Source organism: Aquila chrysaetos, chromosome Z (genome assembly GCF_900496995.4).
Source record: "Aquila chrysaetos chrysaetos chromosome Z, bAquChr1.4, whole genome shotgun sequence".
Lineage (NCBI taxonomy): Eukaryota > Metazoa > Chordata > Aves > Accipitriformes > Accipitridae > Aquila > Aquila chrysaetos.
Genome location: NC_044030.1, coordinates 552,764 through 568,879, shown reverse-complemented (window position 1 = coordinate 568,879; position 16,116 = coordinate 552,764). Strand labels below are relative to the sequence as shown.

The window sequence follows — 16,116 nt, the reverse complement described above, 5'->3', positions numbered from 1 at the left end:
GCCCCGCAGTGCATGACAGTGAGATGCAGCAGCCTTGGGAGAAGGGAAGGGTCTACCCTAAAAATCCTCTGTGGCCCTACACTGACAACGCCTCTACTTTTGTGGCTGGAAGCATTGTGTAAATGGCCCAGATTTGAAGACCCTTCCATCTAAGAAAATCATCCTGAAAGGAAGGTTTCTTCTAAATCCTTTTGCAGGGCTCTTGCCCTTTCAGAGCAGCTGTGTCAGCTTGGTTGCACACACAGATGAGACTACGCGACATGATGCATAAATTTATACCTTTCCGAGGTTCTCTGGTGAATCCATTTCTTCATATTCTCTTGATGCTTCTGCAAAGTATCTCATTGCTGATTCATGCTTCTAGCCTTTATTTGAGTTTGGTGTTGCTGCAGCCTGCCCAATTTTACCTGTTTTGCTGTGAGTGGGCCAGTTTCTTGTGCATGTGGTGACAAGCTTTGGCTCTGCTATTTTGGCTACAATTTCAATGCCTACTGGTCAGTTTGAAGCAAGGGCATAGGATCCAGTTTCAGGTGTGCTCAAAGCCTCTTGTCCAACAGAGCCTTTGGAGGGATAAATGAGTGAGAATCACCACGTTTGCAGGCAGAGCGAAGTCCATCCAGCTGGATGGCTGCTGGAGCACGCTTTCCAATTCACCATTTGGATACCGTCAGTAGCCCCACTGCTTTGGAAACACTGCCCTAAAGGACAGTTCCTAATGGCTCCAAGACAGTGCACACACAAAGAATTTTCTTTTCTCACTATGGCATTTCAAGACTTTGGGGTTTTTTTGAGAATAAAAATAGGTCATAAAATCCTGAGACAGAAGCCACAAGTTCTCACCAGCTGTCTGTGACATTATTTCCAGATGTTCCTGCTCATAGCCATCATGGCCCACTGCAGGAATCCTGGCAAAGGGGCTGTCACTTTGATCTCTTTGTACCAGCTCCTGTGTACCCGCCATCTCTGCTCCTGACTTTCCTGGCTGGACTGCATATTGCCCTTGTCTGCAAAATATATTACAATACAGAGACGTTTCTTTGCTTAACCAAGGGTCTTCATTTCCTATTCATTAAAAGTTTAAATGACAATTCCCGGGCATCTTAAACAATGGCCATTTGTATGGAGGCTTGAGCTAAAACCGTATTTGCATCCTTGAAGGGCATTCTCACTGAACGAAGCAGTATGGGGCCTCACACCTGGAGAGACAGGAAGATCCCGCGCCTCTCACCGCAATTTTGTCAGGTCTAATCCCACTGTTCTGCTGCCAGCAGGCTGACGTGGCATTTCACATCCAGACGTGGGAGGGCTTAATGAGGAACGGGCACTGCCTGCCTGCTGCAGGACAGACGATTTGCTCCTCTCTTAACCTAGCACGGCTGAAAGGCACCAGAAGTACAAAAAGTATAAAAACCAGAGCCAGGAACGGCAATCCCTGCCACTAGCACCTTGTTGCAAGGAGAGGACAGCCCCAACACGGCTCCTGGTGTCACCACCTGACAGTTCTCCTGCAAAGTCCCTTCGGTGCAGTGCTGTGAATCTCCCCCAAAAGCTGCCTGGGCATCGGCACAGGCTCTGGGAGGGGAAAGCGGTTGGGTTCATCCACCCCCCGCTGCCCTCTTCATGAAGCTGCAGCTGAACCTGCCAACGAGCGTGGTCTCCGACCACCAGACCCCACTTCTGCGGGTCTTGCTGCCTGGGAGGTGAGCCGTCCATTTCAGTGCGGTGGGCTCTGAAGGGGTGAGGGTTTTCATTCCTCCCCAGGAGACGTCACCACCAGCAGACATTGCCTACAAGAAGTTGAGTCTCCCATGGCTCGGAGGGCAGCACAGCGGATTCCTTCCCCCTCCGGTGACACGGGGTTGCTCAGGGCACCTGTGCCTTCACGGGGACCGGAGGATGGCCAACGCCAGCCTGCAGCGATGAGGTGGGCAGCGGTGCTGGGAGGTGTCCCTTCAGTCCGCACAGGGTGTGGGACACGAAGGGCTGTTCCTAAAAGCCGTGCTTTCAGGAGAGCTGCGAGCTGAGCATGGTGCGTGGAGAACGGCTGGTGACCGACAGCAGGAGAGGAGCACGTGGGCGAGGGGAAACACATCGAGTTGAACAAGATGTGCAGCCTGGATGGACAAGCGGTGCTGGATGAACCTGGCAATTACAGAAAACTGATTGTTGGGCACTTGTTCTTCTTAAGTCCGCTCCATGACACTGCAGGCTCAAGTGCAGGAACACCCACTCCACTCTGAAATAGCGTTGCATGAAAGCATCCCTGCTTTGTGCTGCCAGAGCAGAGAGTGCAGGCTTCTCCTGAAAGTGAAGCCTGCTGGGGGTCGAGTAAATACTGGATGCAAGTTGACTAAATTCTGCCTCTCTCTGCCTATTGTCTGTGATTAGACTGTGATTTTATTTATCTAGAATTATTTGCTGAATTATGGAAAGTTCTGTGAGTTCTGTTTCTCAGGTTTAAGACTGAAATGTATGGTATTGGGACACAAATAAAATGGCATTGCACCCACTCTCCTGAGCTACCTGGAGGACTTTAACTGTCAGAATTGTTATTAATGTTTACTGTAAGGAGTACACTGCTGTGGTGGGTTTAACATGGCCAGCAGCTTGGCATCCACCTAGCTGCTTGCTCACTCCCCCCACAACAGGATGGGGGAGAGAAGGGAGAGAATAGGAAGAGCAAAAGCGAGAAGACTCATGGGTCATGATAAAGACAGTTTACTAAGTGAAGGACAGGAGAAAACAAAACCAGAAACAAGTGATGCAAAGGCAACGGCTCACGACCTCCCACAAGTAGACTGATGGTGCCTCGCCAGTCCCTGAGCAACAGCTGCTTTGGAAAACCTCCCTGCCCCCATTTTATTGTTGAGCACGATGCTGTACGGTACAGATATCTCTTTGGTCAGTTGGGGTCTGCTGTCCCAGCTGTGTCCCCCGCCAGCCTCTTGCGTACCACGAGCCTGTTCTCTGAGAGAGAAGCAGAGAAAGCCTTGACGCTGTGCAAGGCTGCTCAGCAAGAGCTAAACATTGGTGTGTTATCAACACTGTTTTAGCCACAAACCCAGAGCACAGCACCATACCGGCTGCTATGAAGAAAATTAACTCCATCCCAGCCAGACCTGGTACAAACATCATTAGTAAAACACTAGGAATTCGGAAAGGGTGAGGGCAGAAGTTCTGAACACATTCACCATTGTTTGCTTAATGTTAAGTTAAAATCTGCAATACCTCAGTTGCTAGAATACTGTTAAAATTAAGACAGAGAATACGCGAGCTCAGTCCAAACACATGCTCACGTCAAATCAAATGGGCATTCCCCTACCATTGTTTCACAAACTCAGTGCTTGGGTGTTTGGGGTACTGCAGCAGCACTGGCCAGCACAAGCAGGACACGTGTGATGATGATCCAAGTAATTACTCACAACTCAAGGCTACGCAAGAGGTTTGGCTCTGGTCATGCAGACCAGACAGCAGTCCCAAGAGCATGCATGCACTTGGAGGAGCACCGAGCTGCTGCCATGAGATGGCAGATGGAGACAAAGGTGAGCTTGAAGAAACATCAGCAGTACCACAAATAAACCCCCACGTACGCCTATGCATCCAAATGTAGATGCACTTATATGTAACTCATGGAGAATAGATAACTCATCAGTCATTAGCTACAGCTTTTTTTAATAAGAGGTTTTTTATGGTAGCGGTAGCTAGCGAGGTTAATCCTGCAGCTAGTGGCACATACATGTGGGTACGTGCATCTCAAGACACAGCCGGGGTGGACTCCAGGGCAGGGGGAAAGAGAGCTCGCCCACTCTCCAGCGCCCACTGCCTCCCTGCCTGGATGCAACCCTGACTCTGCCAGTGGCCAGCGGTGACATGGGCAGAAGTTTGGGCTCTTCCCTTCTGTCTCACAGCGGACAAGAGATTTTTGCTTGGAAGGAGATGACAGCTGAGGCGAAAATCCCCGCGCTTGGCAGTCCCCTTCGCTTCTGCCTGCACAGCCAGAGGACACCCTCTCCCAGGGCGGCAGGGCCGCTCCGAAGCAGGGGAAAACCTCAGCCAAACCACCGCGGTCTTCGGAGACCAAGAGCCGCTCTTCAGGCACTCCTAAAAAGCCGTTGGCTCCAGCCCTCGGCAAACTGTTCCAGTCTGCACCTAGGGTTGGCGTGGAGGTTGTCTCTGCCACATCTGGAGGTCAACCTGCCTGCGGAACCGAGGATGTCTGAGGACCTGGACATCCCTCACCGACACAAACCTTACCGTTTGCGTGGTGACGGGGGCTTTGCCGGGGCGCAAAGAGCCCTGCCGTGTCCGACGGTGCTGTCAGCTGGTGAGCTGCAGTGCCCGTCCCTGCACGCATGACGGTGCCTTTTCAGGAGGGCCCCCAAAATCCCATTTCAAATGCAACCACCTGGTATTTTTTTCCCAAGGCATCCAGGACACAAGGTGAAAACAAGAGTGAAAGCAGGCCTCTTGAACTTAAAAAAATTACTTTTATTTTAGGAACCAATAAAATTATGGTAAATATTTACAAATAATTATCTCACATAAAGGTTACATAAAACCAAATGTCCACAAGTAACAGTCACTCTCATGAAAAGACACACAGATATTGAACTACGCCAATCTTATTGCATGTTTCTTCAACTAATCTAAAAATAAAAAGTGTTGCAGTCAACCATTTAACTTAGAATAAAATCACAAATTTCAGTATTGACAAGAAAAAGAATTGAAAAAACCAAATAAATGAAAAAAAACCTTCAAACGGCCCCTCCCTTTGACCCATGCCTTATCACCCCCACTCCCCAGCCCACCTCCCTTTTTGCTCCCCAAAACAAAACCCCAAACAAAACCCCCAAAATAATGTTCGACATCTTTGGCAAATTGGCACTGCTGTAATTACATTCAAATATTATAACACACAAAAGCAACACACAGCACTAAGGAAAAAACACCAAGATTTCAAGTCTGTTCTTTTTCTACTAGAAAAAAAGAATACAAAACATACACATTTTAAGAAGCATTTTTTCATCTGTTTTGCAACAGATGTTATCCCCTACTTTCAAAGGCAATTCAACAGTTATTTTTACGAGTTTTTTTTTTTTTGTAAGTTATGTTTTTTGTTTGTATGTATTTTTCAAGGGGAGGAGGCTTTTATTTCCCTCCCTCTCTTTTTCTCGTTCGTCTCTTTTTTAAGAAGTAAGCTTCAATGCAGGCATTGCAGACTTTGGTGGATACAATAGATATGTATTTCTTTGATGCTAGAAGTCCCTAATACAAAGTAGTTTGTCTCTAAGAAAAAAAAAAAAAGCCTGTTCTTTTTTTTTTCTTGGAAAGGAATTCCATTTGCAATGAAATGAGTTTCTGTAATTTCAGAATGTACAAAGGCCACTAGAAAGTGAAAAACCAGGACAAGGTTTCTTCCCACACGAGGCTGAGCGAAGCGAGAGGCAGGTCTAAACGCCCACAGGCCATTTCCCTGTCCCAACTTCAACCGGGCAGAGCAGGAGACCCTGGACACAGGGGTCCAGCCCGGTGGTGGCCAGGGCTATCGCAGGACTCGGGTCCACCACGACCCCCATCCCCACCCAGGGTCTGAGAAACTCCAGCGTGCCTACACATACACGCGCGCGTGCACGTCCGTCCCGACACGTGCGCCCGTCCGTCCCGACACGTGCGCACGTCCGTCCCGACACGTGCGCACGTCCGTCCCGACACGTGCGCCCGTCCGTCCCGACACGTGCGCCCGTCCACGCCGCGCTGCCGCAGCGGTCTCCCGCAAAGCCCCCTCGCTCCGGCTCCTGCCCCGGAGCATCTCTGCTGCGTCAGCCCTCTCGAGCAGAGGTCGGGGCCGGAGCCGACGCCATCCTGGCACCGGGCACCTCTCTTTGGCGTGCTTTTCGCTCAGCGTTTTGCAGGTCGAGTCTCGTGAGCTCCGCCAGAAGAGCGACGCTGACCGGTTTAGATCCTTTCGGATCTTTTCGTTTCTCGTGCTACGGAAACGCGTACCTGCGACGGGAGTGGGTTTCGGTCTGAGGGACACCAGCGGGGGTCCCCGGCCGGCATCCCCAGCCTTGCACCTCCGGCGCGAAGCGGTGGCGGCCGTGGCTCGGGATGCGCGCCCAGCACCCGTATCGGTGCGAGCCGCCCGACCCGGCTCTGCCTGATAACGCCCGTACAGGACCATCGCCTGCACGCTCAGCGAGATGCTGCAGGGCACGTCACCCAAGAGCTGTTGGCCCTCTAACGTCACTTTCTCAGTGAAACTAGAAGAAAAAGCAGGTTTTCCCAGCGTTTGCTGGGACAGAGTCACAGGGTGGGTCAGCTTAATGCTGTGCTACCTGTCGTGGCCGTGGCCTCACACGTGCTGGTGGCACACACACGCATGCAGGAAAGTGCACAGCGACCGGGGGGGGGGGACACTCGGTCGCAGCCGTGTAGCCGCCAGCGGCAGACGCACGAGTTAACTTCGTTATGGGCCGTGGCTCTTAGAAGCTATAGGTACTCGTGGCTGGAAATAAGCGACACCGTAACATGGCTTCCTCTCTCCTCTGTGCCGAAGGACGTGCAGAATAGGTAAATTAAAGGAAGTGGGAAAAGGAATACAACCCCATCAGTTAAGACCAGGCGCAGCAGAGCGTTTATCAACAGCAAGCGGCTACCAGCACCTGGCGCGGCGAGCCCACCGTGCTGCCCTCGCACCGCAGCACCGCGAGGACTCGGCCACAGGGAGCCAAGGAGGGGTGACGGGTACCCCAGCATTCACTACCGTGAGCTCCACAGACCAACCCTCCACGGTCAGGAAGGCTTTCTTCCAAAAGCCACCTCCCAGCCTGTTTCTTTTTCCTCTTCTTCCTCTTCTTCCTTTTCCTGGTGCTGCTTCTTCCCTCGCTGTCCCCTTCCCCAGTGCCTCAAACACCGAGGCTGCCCTCACGCCCGCAGTCCCAGCGTGGATCAGAGCACTGCCTGGACGTCTCTGCATCTCTGAATCAACACGCGCTCTCCGGCCCCGTGCTCCCAGAGCCTGGAACATTCTTCTGATTTGACAGCGAACAAACAAAGCTTTCGGTCTGCGGATCTGGTCCTGAGACATCCTGAGCTCTGCAGTCAGTGGAGCTGCCTAACGATAAAGCCTCCGTAATTGAACCTTTGGACACAGATGCTAAATAAACTCAGTGCCCACAGCATTCTACATCTTCTTTACAGCCGCACCCTCACAGCATTTGACTGAACAAGTCAGTTCATGTCACCCTGGCTCATGGCCTCTGTTGATTTAGTCTTACAGCAGCGTTCTCCCTGTCCATCTCTCAGATTTCACTCCTCAGCCTGCACTGGATGAATTTCCCGCTGGAGCGCATACTACTGGAAAACCCTCCATCTAGCCAAGCGTATTACGGAGTTTAGTGCTGAAACTGCCTAAAGGCACTTTATGGGGCTGATTTCTGCAAGGGTCTAGTAATGATACACTGCGCTACGGGGCGTCCCGCCTGAGCAAAGGGTAGGCAGGGCACCCCAAACCCCCGTGCTGGTCTTGCTCTCTCCCCTCCCTGCAGCCCCAAGGGGTCATTTGCTTCCAGCTTCCACCTCACCCAGTGACTCCCCATGAAATGGAGTGGCCGCGGAGGAGGGGGCAGCAGCGGGTGACTCTCCGCCACCCCCAGAGGACCGACCACCTTCTGCCAGCCGGTGCCTTTCAAAGATGCTCCCCGAGAAGGAGGATTCCCCCAGTGAAGACTACGGATAGGAATTCCAGGCTTCCTGAGGAAACCAGTTTGTAAATCCCAGGTAAAATATTCTCGAGAACAGAAAGTACTGTCAAGAAGTGTCTTTTCCAGAAGTATGGTGTGCATGCTCAGTGGGCCAACTCTTACCAGCCTTTCTTGCCGGGAAGCAGTCCCAGCAGACGGGAGCGAGCCATGGCTGCCACGTTTTGGGAGGTGGGCCAGGCGCAGGCTCCCACCTTGCCCATGCAAGGGTGGGAATTTGGGGTTTCCCCTCCACGGCTCTGACCAGGACCTGTACGCTGCCCGTGCACCAGCACCGTCCCTGCCTGCACCCCCGGCCGGCAGGATGGAGCCCACCACTGTGCCCAGCACTGGCCAACGACTGCTCTCAGCGAGTCCTGATGAAACCATAGGGCCAGCCAGGTCTGAGGACCTCGCACCTCTTCATCCAGCAGCATCCATGCATCCTTCAGGGGAAATATTCCCCCCCACCCCGCGCCTTGCCTAAGTCCGCAGCCCAACTACAAGCGCCGCCGTCCTGAGCATGCTAACATCTGCTGAAGTCTTGTGTTTGGTCTTCTCAATGTTATCTGAAACAGCATACATCACACAAGCTGTGCCACTGAGGAAACAAATAAAAGAAACGTGTTTGCAATGCAGTATGCGGAGTGGGTAAAGGACCTGCATGCTGTCGACAGGAGCTGCTGTTCCTTCACTGGGCAGACAGAAACACTCCTTTTAGCCCAGCCTGGTCAGCAAGCAGGTGGTGTCTCTGTAGCTCAGCCCACCTCTGCTCTGGAGCCATCACCTGCACCCCCACCACCCGCAGTGAAACCTTCGTTTCTTTTCTCTTCAGCCAAGGCACTGGACGGCCTCATCCCTTCCCGAGCTCACAGAGAAGGTGTGTGGGCTCAGGGTGCAGACAACGCACACCCCTCAACCAGGGGCTCACGTGAAGTCCCCGTACGACCAGCATCCAGCAACAGAAATGCCCTTTGCAGCTTTGTCACTAGGGTGCAAGCAATCATGGGGTGCTCAGAAAGGGACGACACCGAAGCGATGCCTCATAAGGTTCCCTGTGTAAATTGTCCGTGCTGTTATTTGTCTTCAGTTAAAAACGGGTGTGTATCAGCTACTAATTGCTGAAAAATGAAAAGCAGGACTTTTCTCACTGGTAAGTTTGTCACAAAACTTACTTCTGGATTAGGGACACAGTTTGAAGGACTCTGGCCAAGATCCCTGATGGGCTCTGTGAGCATCTCACTGAAATGTCACTGAGCCGGTAGGACCTGGGTGCCTCCATGGCTTTTGAGGATCTGAACACATCTGCCCTGGAAACTTGGAAGTGATGGCTGCTTTTCCATAGCGTGAGAAGATGCCACTGGAGTTGGAGAGGGAGCTTCTCAACGGGTCAACAGACATGCAGCATAAACAACGAGGTGGGGAGGGAGGAGAGAGAAGAGTGTTAACTCAGGAGCTGCCATTTCTGAGAAATGCTTGTACAGCTGGAAGCAAGTATTTGTACTTGAATGTTCATCCACAGGAACGCAGCTCAGGTTCAGCACCAACAACCCTTCTTCAGCCTTGGGTCACACAGAAGCAAGCATGAACAGGAGCCCCTCTGCAGTGCCGGTGCTGCTCTGAGTGGATGAGGATGGTCAGGTTGGGATTAAGGAGGCTGTGGCCAGGTCTTCACCTCACCAGGACCAGGGAGCTTCTCCACTGCCCTCAGGCAGAGGGGATGGGGTCATGCCCGTCATCCATCCATGACTGAGGTTGTCTGCCCCTCGGCCTGGGGCAGGGGGAGGCTGGAAGGAGAAATCAGCAGTTCTCCTGGCTCCACGAAGTGGCAGCGATTGGTGTAGTCGCTTAGCGGGTTGTTTGTAGCCACTCTCCTCTCTTCGTGAGCCCCAGGAAGCTGCATGCATGTCTGGACTATGGCGGCTCGAATTTGAAATGCCTTCACTGAAATGCACAGACCCCCAAAATGAGCGCCTTCCACTCCGGTTTGCCTCGGAAAGCACATGTGGCCACCCCCATGATCAGTATGCCCTGCTCAATACGTCCATTTAACAAAAATCATTACCGTGGTATTTTTCTCCCCCTTCCTCTCAGGGCGTTCATAATTGGGTTTTAGCACACAACCTATTGAAATGTACATAAGGTGTCAACTATTATTTAGGAATTCCTTCCTGGATGCTGCTTAGCTTGAAACCAGAGAATTTGTTTCAGTGCTCATTATGATGACAAATGAACATAAATGAATATTAAGCAGTAAAATGTCACAAAACTGCCCATGTCTTTCAGTTGCTCCTGTGTTTGATACCAGCATATAACATGATCACACACGACTGTCAGATAGGATGCTCTATACAGAAATGACATCAGCCCGAACTATAGCCACAAGGAGTGTTAACCTGGTTCAAAGTTGCTTAAAGCTTACTGAATTCTTTGAATCAGTGCACCAGTTTCAAAACACATTTTCAGATGTGTTTTGAGTTCACATTTGTACAATGTTGCTGCTTATGCTTAAGCCACTCTTATAGTAATACAAACAAGCAAGTATTTACAGTGGTGCTTGTGTAAAATTGAGCAGACTGATTTTTTTTTCTTTGCCACCAAAAAAAAAAAAAAAAAAGGAAAATTGCCTTGAGTCTCACAGCCTGTTTCAGTGTGCAGCAAGAGGAAGCTGCCCCAAGGGGGGCTGCTCACACCTCTTCCTTATCCCCAGATACAGCCGTGGCACCCACAGGCGATTAAAGCAGTAGCCAGCCGGCTGCGAAATACGTGAAGCTACCGCGCGCTTTTGATCACACAGAGCGTCAGGAGAACCGCGTCCTCCTGCTTCTTTGATTTGAGACCCAGTCAACGCGACCAGACTTTCAGAACACAACAATAATCAGTTCACCAAGCTTAAAGAGCAAAATTTCAGTTAGCGTGTGCCTACTAGGTACTTTCTCCTTCCCTTGCAGCGTGGGCTGGCGTGGTTGCAGCAAGGTGACGCGGCGTGGTTGTTCCAGGCGGTGCATGCAGTCATCGCCGGTGCCCGGGGCTCCGGCGTCAGTGGCGGTCGTAGGCAGCGGCGGCCGCCGGCGGGGCTGCCCCGCGGGCTGCAGCGCTGTAGTAGTACGGGGAGCCTGCGAGAGAGAAGAGGCAACCGTGAAGAAGACGAAGGTGGAAAGGTGCCAGCTCGCGGCGCGCCGACGCGGGCGGCAGAGAGGTCTCCAGCCTGAGCTCAGGCTCCCAGCGAGAATAGAAATCGCATTCGTGCATGCTGCATGAGAACGGTGGTGTCGTTGCTTTGCATTTCTGCCGGCCGTAGCGCACCTGGTTCCCTTCCTCCACTCAAAACATTAGTTTCATTTACTTCATTACTTTTCAGAATGGAAGGACAAAATGTTCCAGCCCCAACACAATACCACACTCTGACTTCTCTGATTTATTTTCCCCCTCCTTTTGGGAGGAGGAGGAGGTTGAACCCCAAAGCATTCAACATACTGCACTCGACTCAACAATTCCCCCTTTTCTCAAACTACTTCTATCAGGGAATAACCCCCTGGATTTTGCTTAGCTCTGGCAGTGACCTTGGAGCTCCAGGAAGAGACACCAAGTTTGTGCAACCAGATCTGCTTCGGGATCACAACACTGCACTGGCCTCTGCCTAGCCAGGGAAGGTCCTTTGGCATCAAATACATTTGCTGAAGGGAGAAATTGTCTTCAGAAAATACTGGTGACCTTCACTTGGTAACCAATTTGAACTCCGAAAGCAGTTTACAGCTACCTCCAGCAAATAATGCCTCATCCAACGAAGTATGTGATACTCCACATCACAGCTTTTGAAATGCACACTTAAGCCTCAAACTGATCAAATTTATGGTCTATTTTTTGACTGAGTACATGTGTTACACACCTGAATGGACTATGCAGGCGAAGCTTAAAGCTTTGCAGATTGATGAATGCTGAGGCACTCATCTACCAAGACAAGGCCTGAAAAATATTGGCAATGACTTTTCTGCCTTGCAGGGCTAAGTGCTGGTAGATTGGGTGATCACCACAGGACCACCTAGAGGCTTGGATGAGGGAGAGTCTTTGACTTCAGATGCATCCAGAGAGACACCAATCTGTCCAGACAGCACCAGCTATTAAATACCTTCCAAGTGCACCAGAGAGGAAACCAACTCTGATTTGGTGTAAGAAAAGAGTCGGGCAAAAAGTTTTTCAAGGCGCTACCAGTCTGGTCTCCAAGTCACCAGCAGTTTCACATGCATGAGATGCAGGGCATGCTGCAGCGTGGAAGAAGCCTCTTGGAAGGACTCACACTTGGACACGTGCGTCTGAGACCCCCAGGCAGGTCTGGACGAGCAACAAAGAGTCAATGCGAGGAACAGCTCTGGAGCAGGGTGGGCTGTAGGGTCTGGTCTCACGAGTGACCCCATCCAAGAGCTGCCAGCCATCCTGAACTCCCTGCCTTTACCCTGCTTGGGACAGCAGCCCGGCAGACGCCATCAAGGGTCTTCACAGCCGGGGACGTGACGTGTCACAGAGGGGGTAACTTCTGCAGCTTCAGTGAGGCAGAGGAGCGGGCCAGGAGAAGGTGGTGCCACCAGAACTCAGCGGGGCCCGTGGACCCCTCAGCAAAGCATCCGTGGCAGCAAAGCCAAAGGTGCGGTTTTGGCCGCTCGCTTCCCAGCCCAGACTCCAGCAAACCTCGCTCCAGCAGGTCCAGTGGCTGCTCATCGCCTGGGCACGGGCTGAGCATGGCAGTGCCCTGGCTGTTCCACCACCACGGCCCCGGCACACCTTCTGGAGGAGGAAGGAGAACCCAGCTGGCATGCCCTGTGCTGCTGGTCTCCTGCTCTCCGCTGAGCCAAGGAACCTCCGCCTGGGAGGCTGGAGAACCTCCTGGCCTCCCCTCCTCTTCCACAGCCTCCGCTGAAGGCTTTGCTGTTCACCCCAAAATGACCTGAGTGATTACTCGAGGGCTGCTGGTTGAAAAGCCCAAGCACAGAGTGAGAATCGAGTCACCAGCCTCTGCAGGGAAGCCCACAGACGTTTACTGTTAACCATCAGTCCAAGATGGAGGTATGATTGCAACATGGAGGGCTTACTCCACCTTCTCCCCAAACTGGCCTTGGTGAGCTGCCCGGAAAGGTTTCCAGGGCTGGTGAAATAAGCCGTGCTGCCCAAGAGGACATGCCAAGGAGACAGCCCCACCAACTGAAACACCTCCTGAAAGGATGGGCTCTTCCACCCTACCTCGCTGTTGTGGATCCACCAGGATCCATCTCGCAGGCAAGCCCACCTGTTTCTTCTAGGCTGCTTTCGTCCTGAAAAGCCACATCAGGAAATCAGCTCAGGCTTCACCGGCTCCTTTCCAAGGGAGCACAAGCCAACACGTCTGAAAAACAGAGCTCAGCCAACATCTGCGATTGCACAGTACGTGCAATGCGCTCCTTGGCACAGCGATGGAGAAGAAACTTCTTTCTCATGATCAGAGTCCTACCACAGCATGTGATGCTCTGCTGCTGCAGCCCCAATGGGTCAGAAACAATGGGGTTTGGCCACGGGAACGTGGCATTTGCATCAGTCATTGCTGCGGCAGCACGGGAGCTTGTACGCGGCAGGAGTCTGCATTGTCCTCAGCACCCCAGATATCCCAACTTAAATATCATGTAAATCCACTGCAAAGGGCTGGGTTTAAAGACGAAAAACCAAGCTTCGGGACTGTGGTCCCAGCTGTCTAGCAGGGTAGTCTTACCATACACAAGAGTAATTCAAGCCAGTCAGTGAAATCACTGGCCAGGCTAAGCATTATTTGCAAAGATGTTTGCAGAACTTTTAGGCAGGAGCCCATCTCACCTAGGTTTATTAACCAAAAGGTAAGTATTTTAAGCCATAATCAATGGAGGCAAAGCAGATCCCTTCAGAGGGTCATCACTGCCTTTCCACTTGCATAAGTGCAGGGCTGACAGCCTTGCGTTATCTGCTGAGGGCACCACAACCCCTGCCCTGGGCTGGATGGATGCTCCTCTTCCAGATAACTGATATCAGGTTAACAAGCCCCAGTCTCAGGAACCGTATTTTGTGCAGAAGAATACTGGAAAGCTTCACAAGGACAGCGAACGCCGTTCTCATGGGTAGCCTAAAATAAACTGCTGTATATTGTGTATGCCAGCCAAACACAAGCAATTAAAAACACGGAAGCCTTCCCTGGCCAAATGAGGCAGTCTTGAATGAGCAAAGGCAAACTGAACAGCTCACCAGACTTTGAAATGTGCAAGCCCTGTCTAGCTGGTGTTTTGGGGATGTTCTCTGTAGCCAGTGAACTGGGGGCCGCACTCTCGGGGGTGCTGAGTTTGTCCGTCCATGTCCCTTCACGGCCACTCCTGCTGCCCGGGAGTCCTCGGGGATCATCTCCCACTGCGGGGCAGGCAGCCCCTCGGGGCAAAACACCTTGCAGGCCCACACAGAGTTGGGTGGAACTGCCGTCCTCACCCACTGCAGCACCAGAAGGTCGATGGGGACCAGTGGGTGGTGGTGCCCAGCTCCCAGGATTGACCACCAGTGGAGACCCTGGTCCCTGCCAGCACCAGCACCGGCCATGGCAGCTCCGCTCAGGCAGAGGGGTGGAAAATCCGGGGAAGGGATCCAGCGGCAACAAACAATTTCACCCTGATCTACGGAGCAACGCGTGGGTCCCACCGGAGCCAGATGAAGCGCTTCCCAAAGTCTGGGGGTAAAGGGGGTCTTTTTGGGGTCAGGGCCTTCACTCTCCCCCTTCCTCTTCCTCCACCGCTGTTCTGACTCAGTGCAGCTACCAAAGCCTAATATTTCTCTCATGCTTTCCAAAGGCCTTACAATTCCCTCAAGTTTGATTTTTCCAATTTGCCTTTCAGCAGTGAAATCAAAAAAGCTTGTATTTAAAGTGAAAAATGAAAATATCACATCACAAAGCATTCACTCTTCCTCCCTGTCACCGTGCCCCCATCCAGAACAGACTTGTCTGTCCTTCTGTCGCTTTTCCTTTCTAATTCATACTACCATCAATTTATTTCTTGACACAGTCATTTCTGGCACCTACTTGTTCTCAGATCTTTTCACAGAAGCCCACAGAAGAACTGAATCTAATCCTAATTCACCGTCTCCAAGCCCTGCCCTTGCACAACACCGTGCCAGCACCATTAGCCGCAGCACCACAACGGTGCAGGTAAACCCTCCGAGCCAGCCGGCGGGAGCGGGGACACCGCGTCAAACGAAACCTGCCGCGAGCAGCGTCAAGCCGGATGCGACGGGCAAAAATGGTAAAGAAGTTATTGCAACAAGCCAGCACAGAATTGAATCGTTTCTCTTCATTAGACGGCGTTGCTGTTACCCGCTCCCAGCGCGCGCGTGTTGAACTGACTCGAGGCTGGCGCGTGCCAGGGACGCGCTGACAGTGATGGACCGAGCCCCAAGCGCGCACGTGCTTGCTTCCCGTGTGCTCGTGCATGTGCATCCCCGTACTGTACCAATTGCAGGTCATTCACAGCACAGCGGGGGGGAAAAAAAAAAAAAAAAAAAAGAAAAAAAAGAAAAAAAGATGCCCCTTCCTCCACCTCCTCTTCTGGCTTTGAGATGGGGACCCCTGTTACAGCCACCGAGCCAGATGCCACAGGAGCAGCCAGGGTTTGCATCCTCTTGCCAGCACATCCCTCTGGAAACTCAGGGTCCGTCCTCACTCTGGCCACAGTCGAGGCAGGACTGAGCCACCCCATGCAGCAAAGGCTGTCATGGCCCTGCCACGGAGCTCGCTGTGGGTACCACCGGGGCCGAAGACAGGATGGGAGAGCAAGAAGATGCCACAGATCATCATCATCATCAGCTCTTCTGCCCCTAATTCTGTTGACCACTCTTGAGGGCTGCAGCTCGGTCGTCTCCCCTTCCACAAGACCTATGGGGCACGGCATTTGGGACTGCCCCAGAGAGGAGGGAGCATGGTCACCCGTTTGCACCAGTTCCCACGCCAGCTGGGGCAGACATGGGTGGGTTGCCCGGTGCAGAGGAGTGGAAAGCACCAGAGCGAGGGCAGAGCAGGCACAGGGGCGATGGGGAGCAGCCAGTCCTCTGCTGGGGCCAGACAGCTGATCCCCATCCCCTGCGCACCAAGAGCATGGTCCTGCCTTCCCGTGGAGACCCTGACACTCCTCTCACTGCTGCTCCACACTCACAGGACAAGGACCAGGGACTAATGACCAAAGCCTTTTCACTGTTCTCATCTCTTTCTGTTCCCATTCTCTTTATTTCCCCCCCAAATAATTTTTCATCCCAAGTATTCTTTCTTCCTGCCACTTGCAAATCACAGCATTTCTCCTTTTAGCTCCTCTTTCACAGGTCTCAGCCTGGTGTGATTGCTGCAGTG

General features: G+C 52.3%; 1 protein-coding gene across 2 annotated transcripts in view; it reads right to left on the bottom strand.

Annotated features, from left to right (window-relative positions):
* Positions 1–10,729: 10,729 nt before the first annotated feature.
* The window catches only part of PAX5 (paired box 5), a 130,687-nt gene continuing 125,300 nt past the window's right edge, over positions 10,730–16,116 (bottom strand). For both annotated transcript variants that reach the window (XM_030004457.1, XM_030004458.1), the window contains one exon: positions 10,730–10,855. In XM_030004457.1, coding sequence (XP_029860317.1) covers positions 10,779–10,855 — 77 coding nt within the window. In that variant the 3' untranslated portion in view covers positions 10,730–10,778. The remainder of the gene's footprint in view (positions 10,856–16,116) is intronic.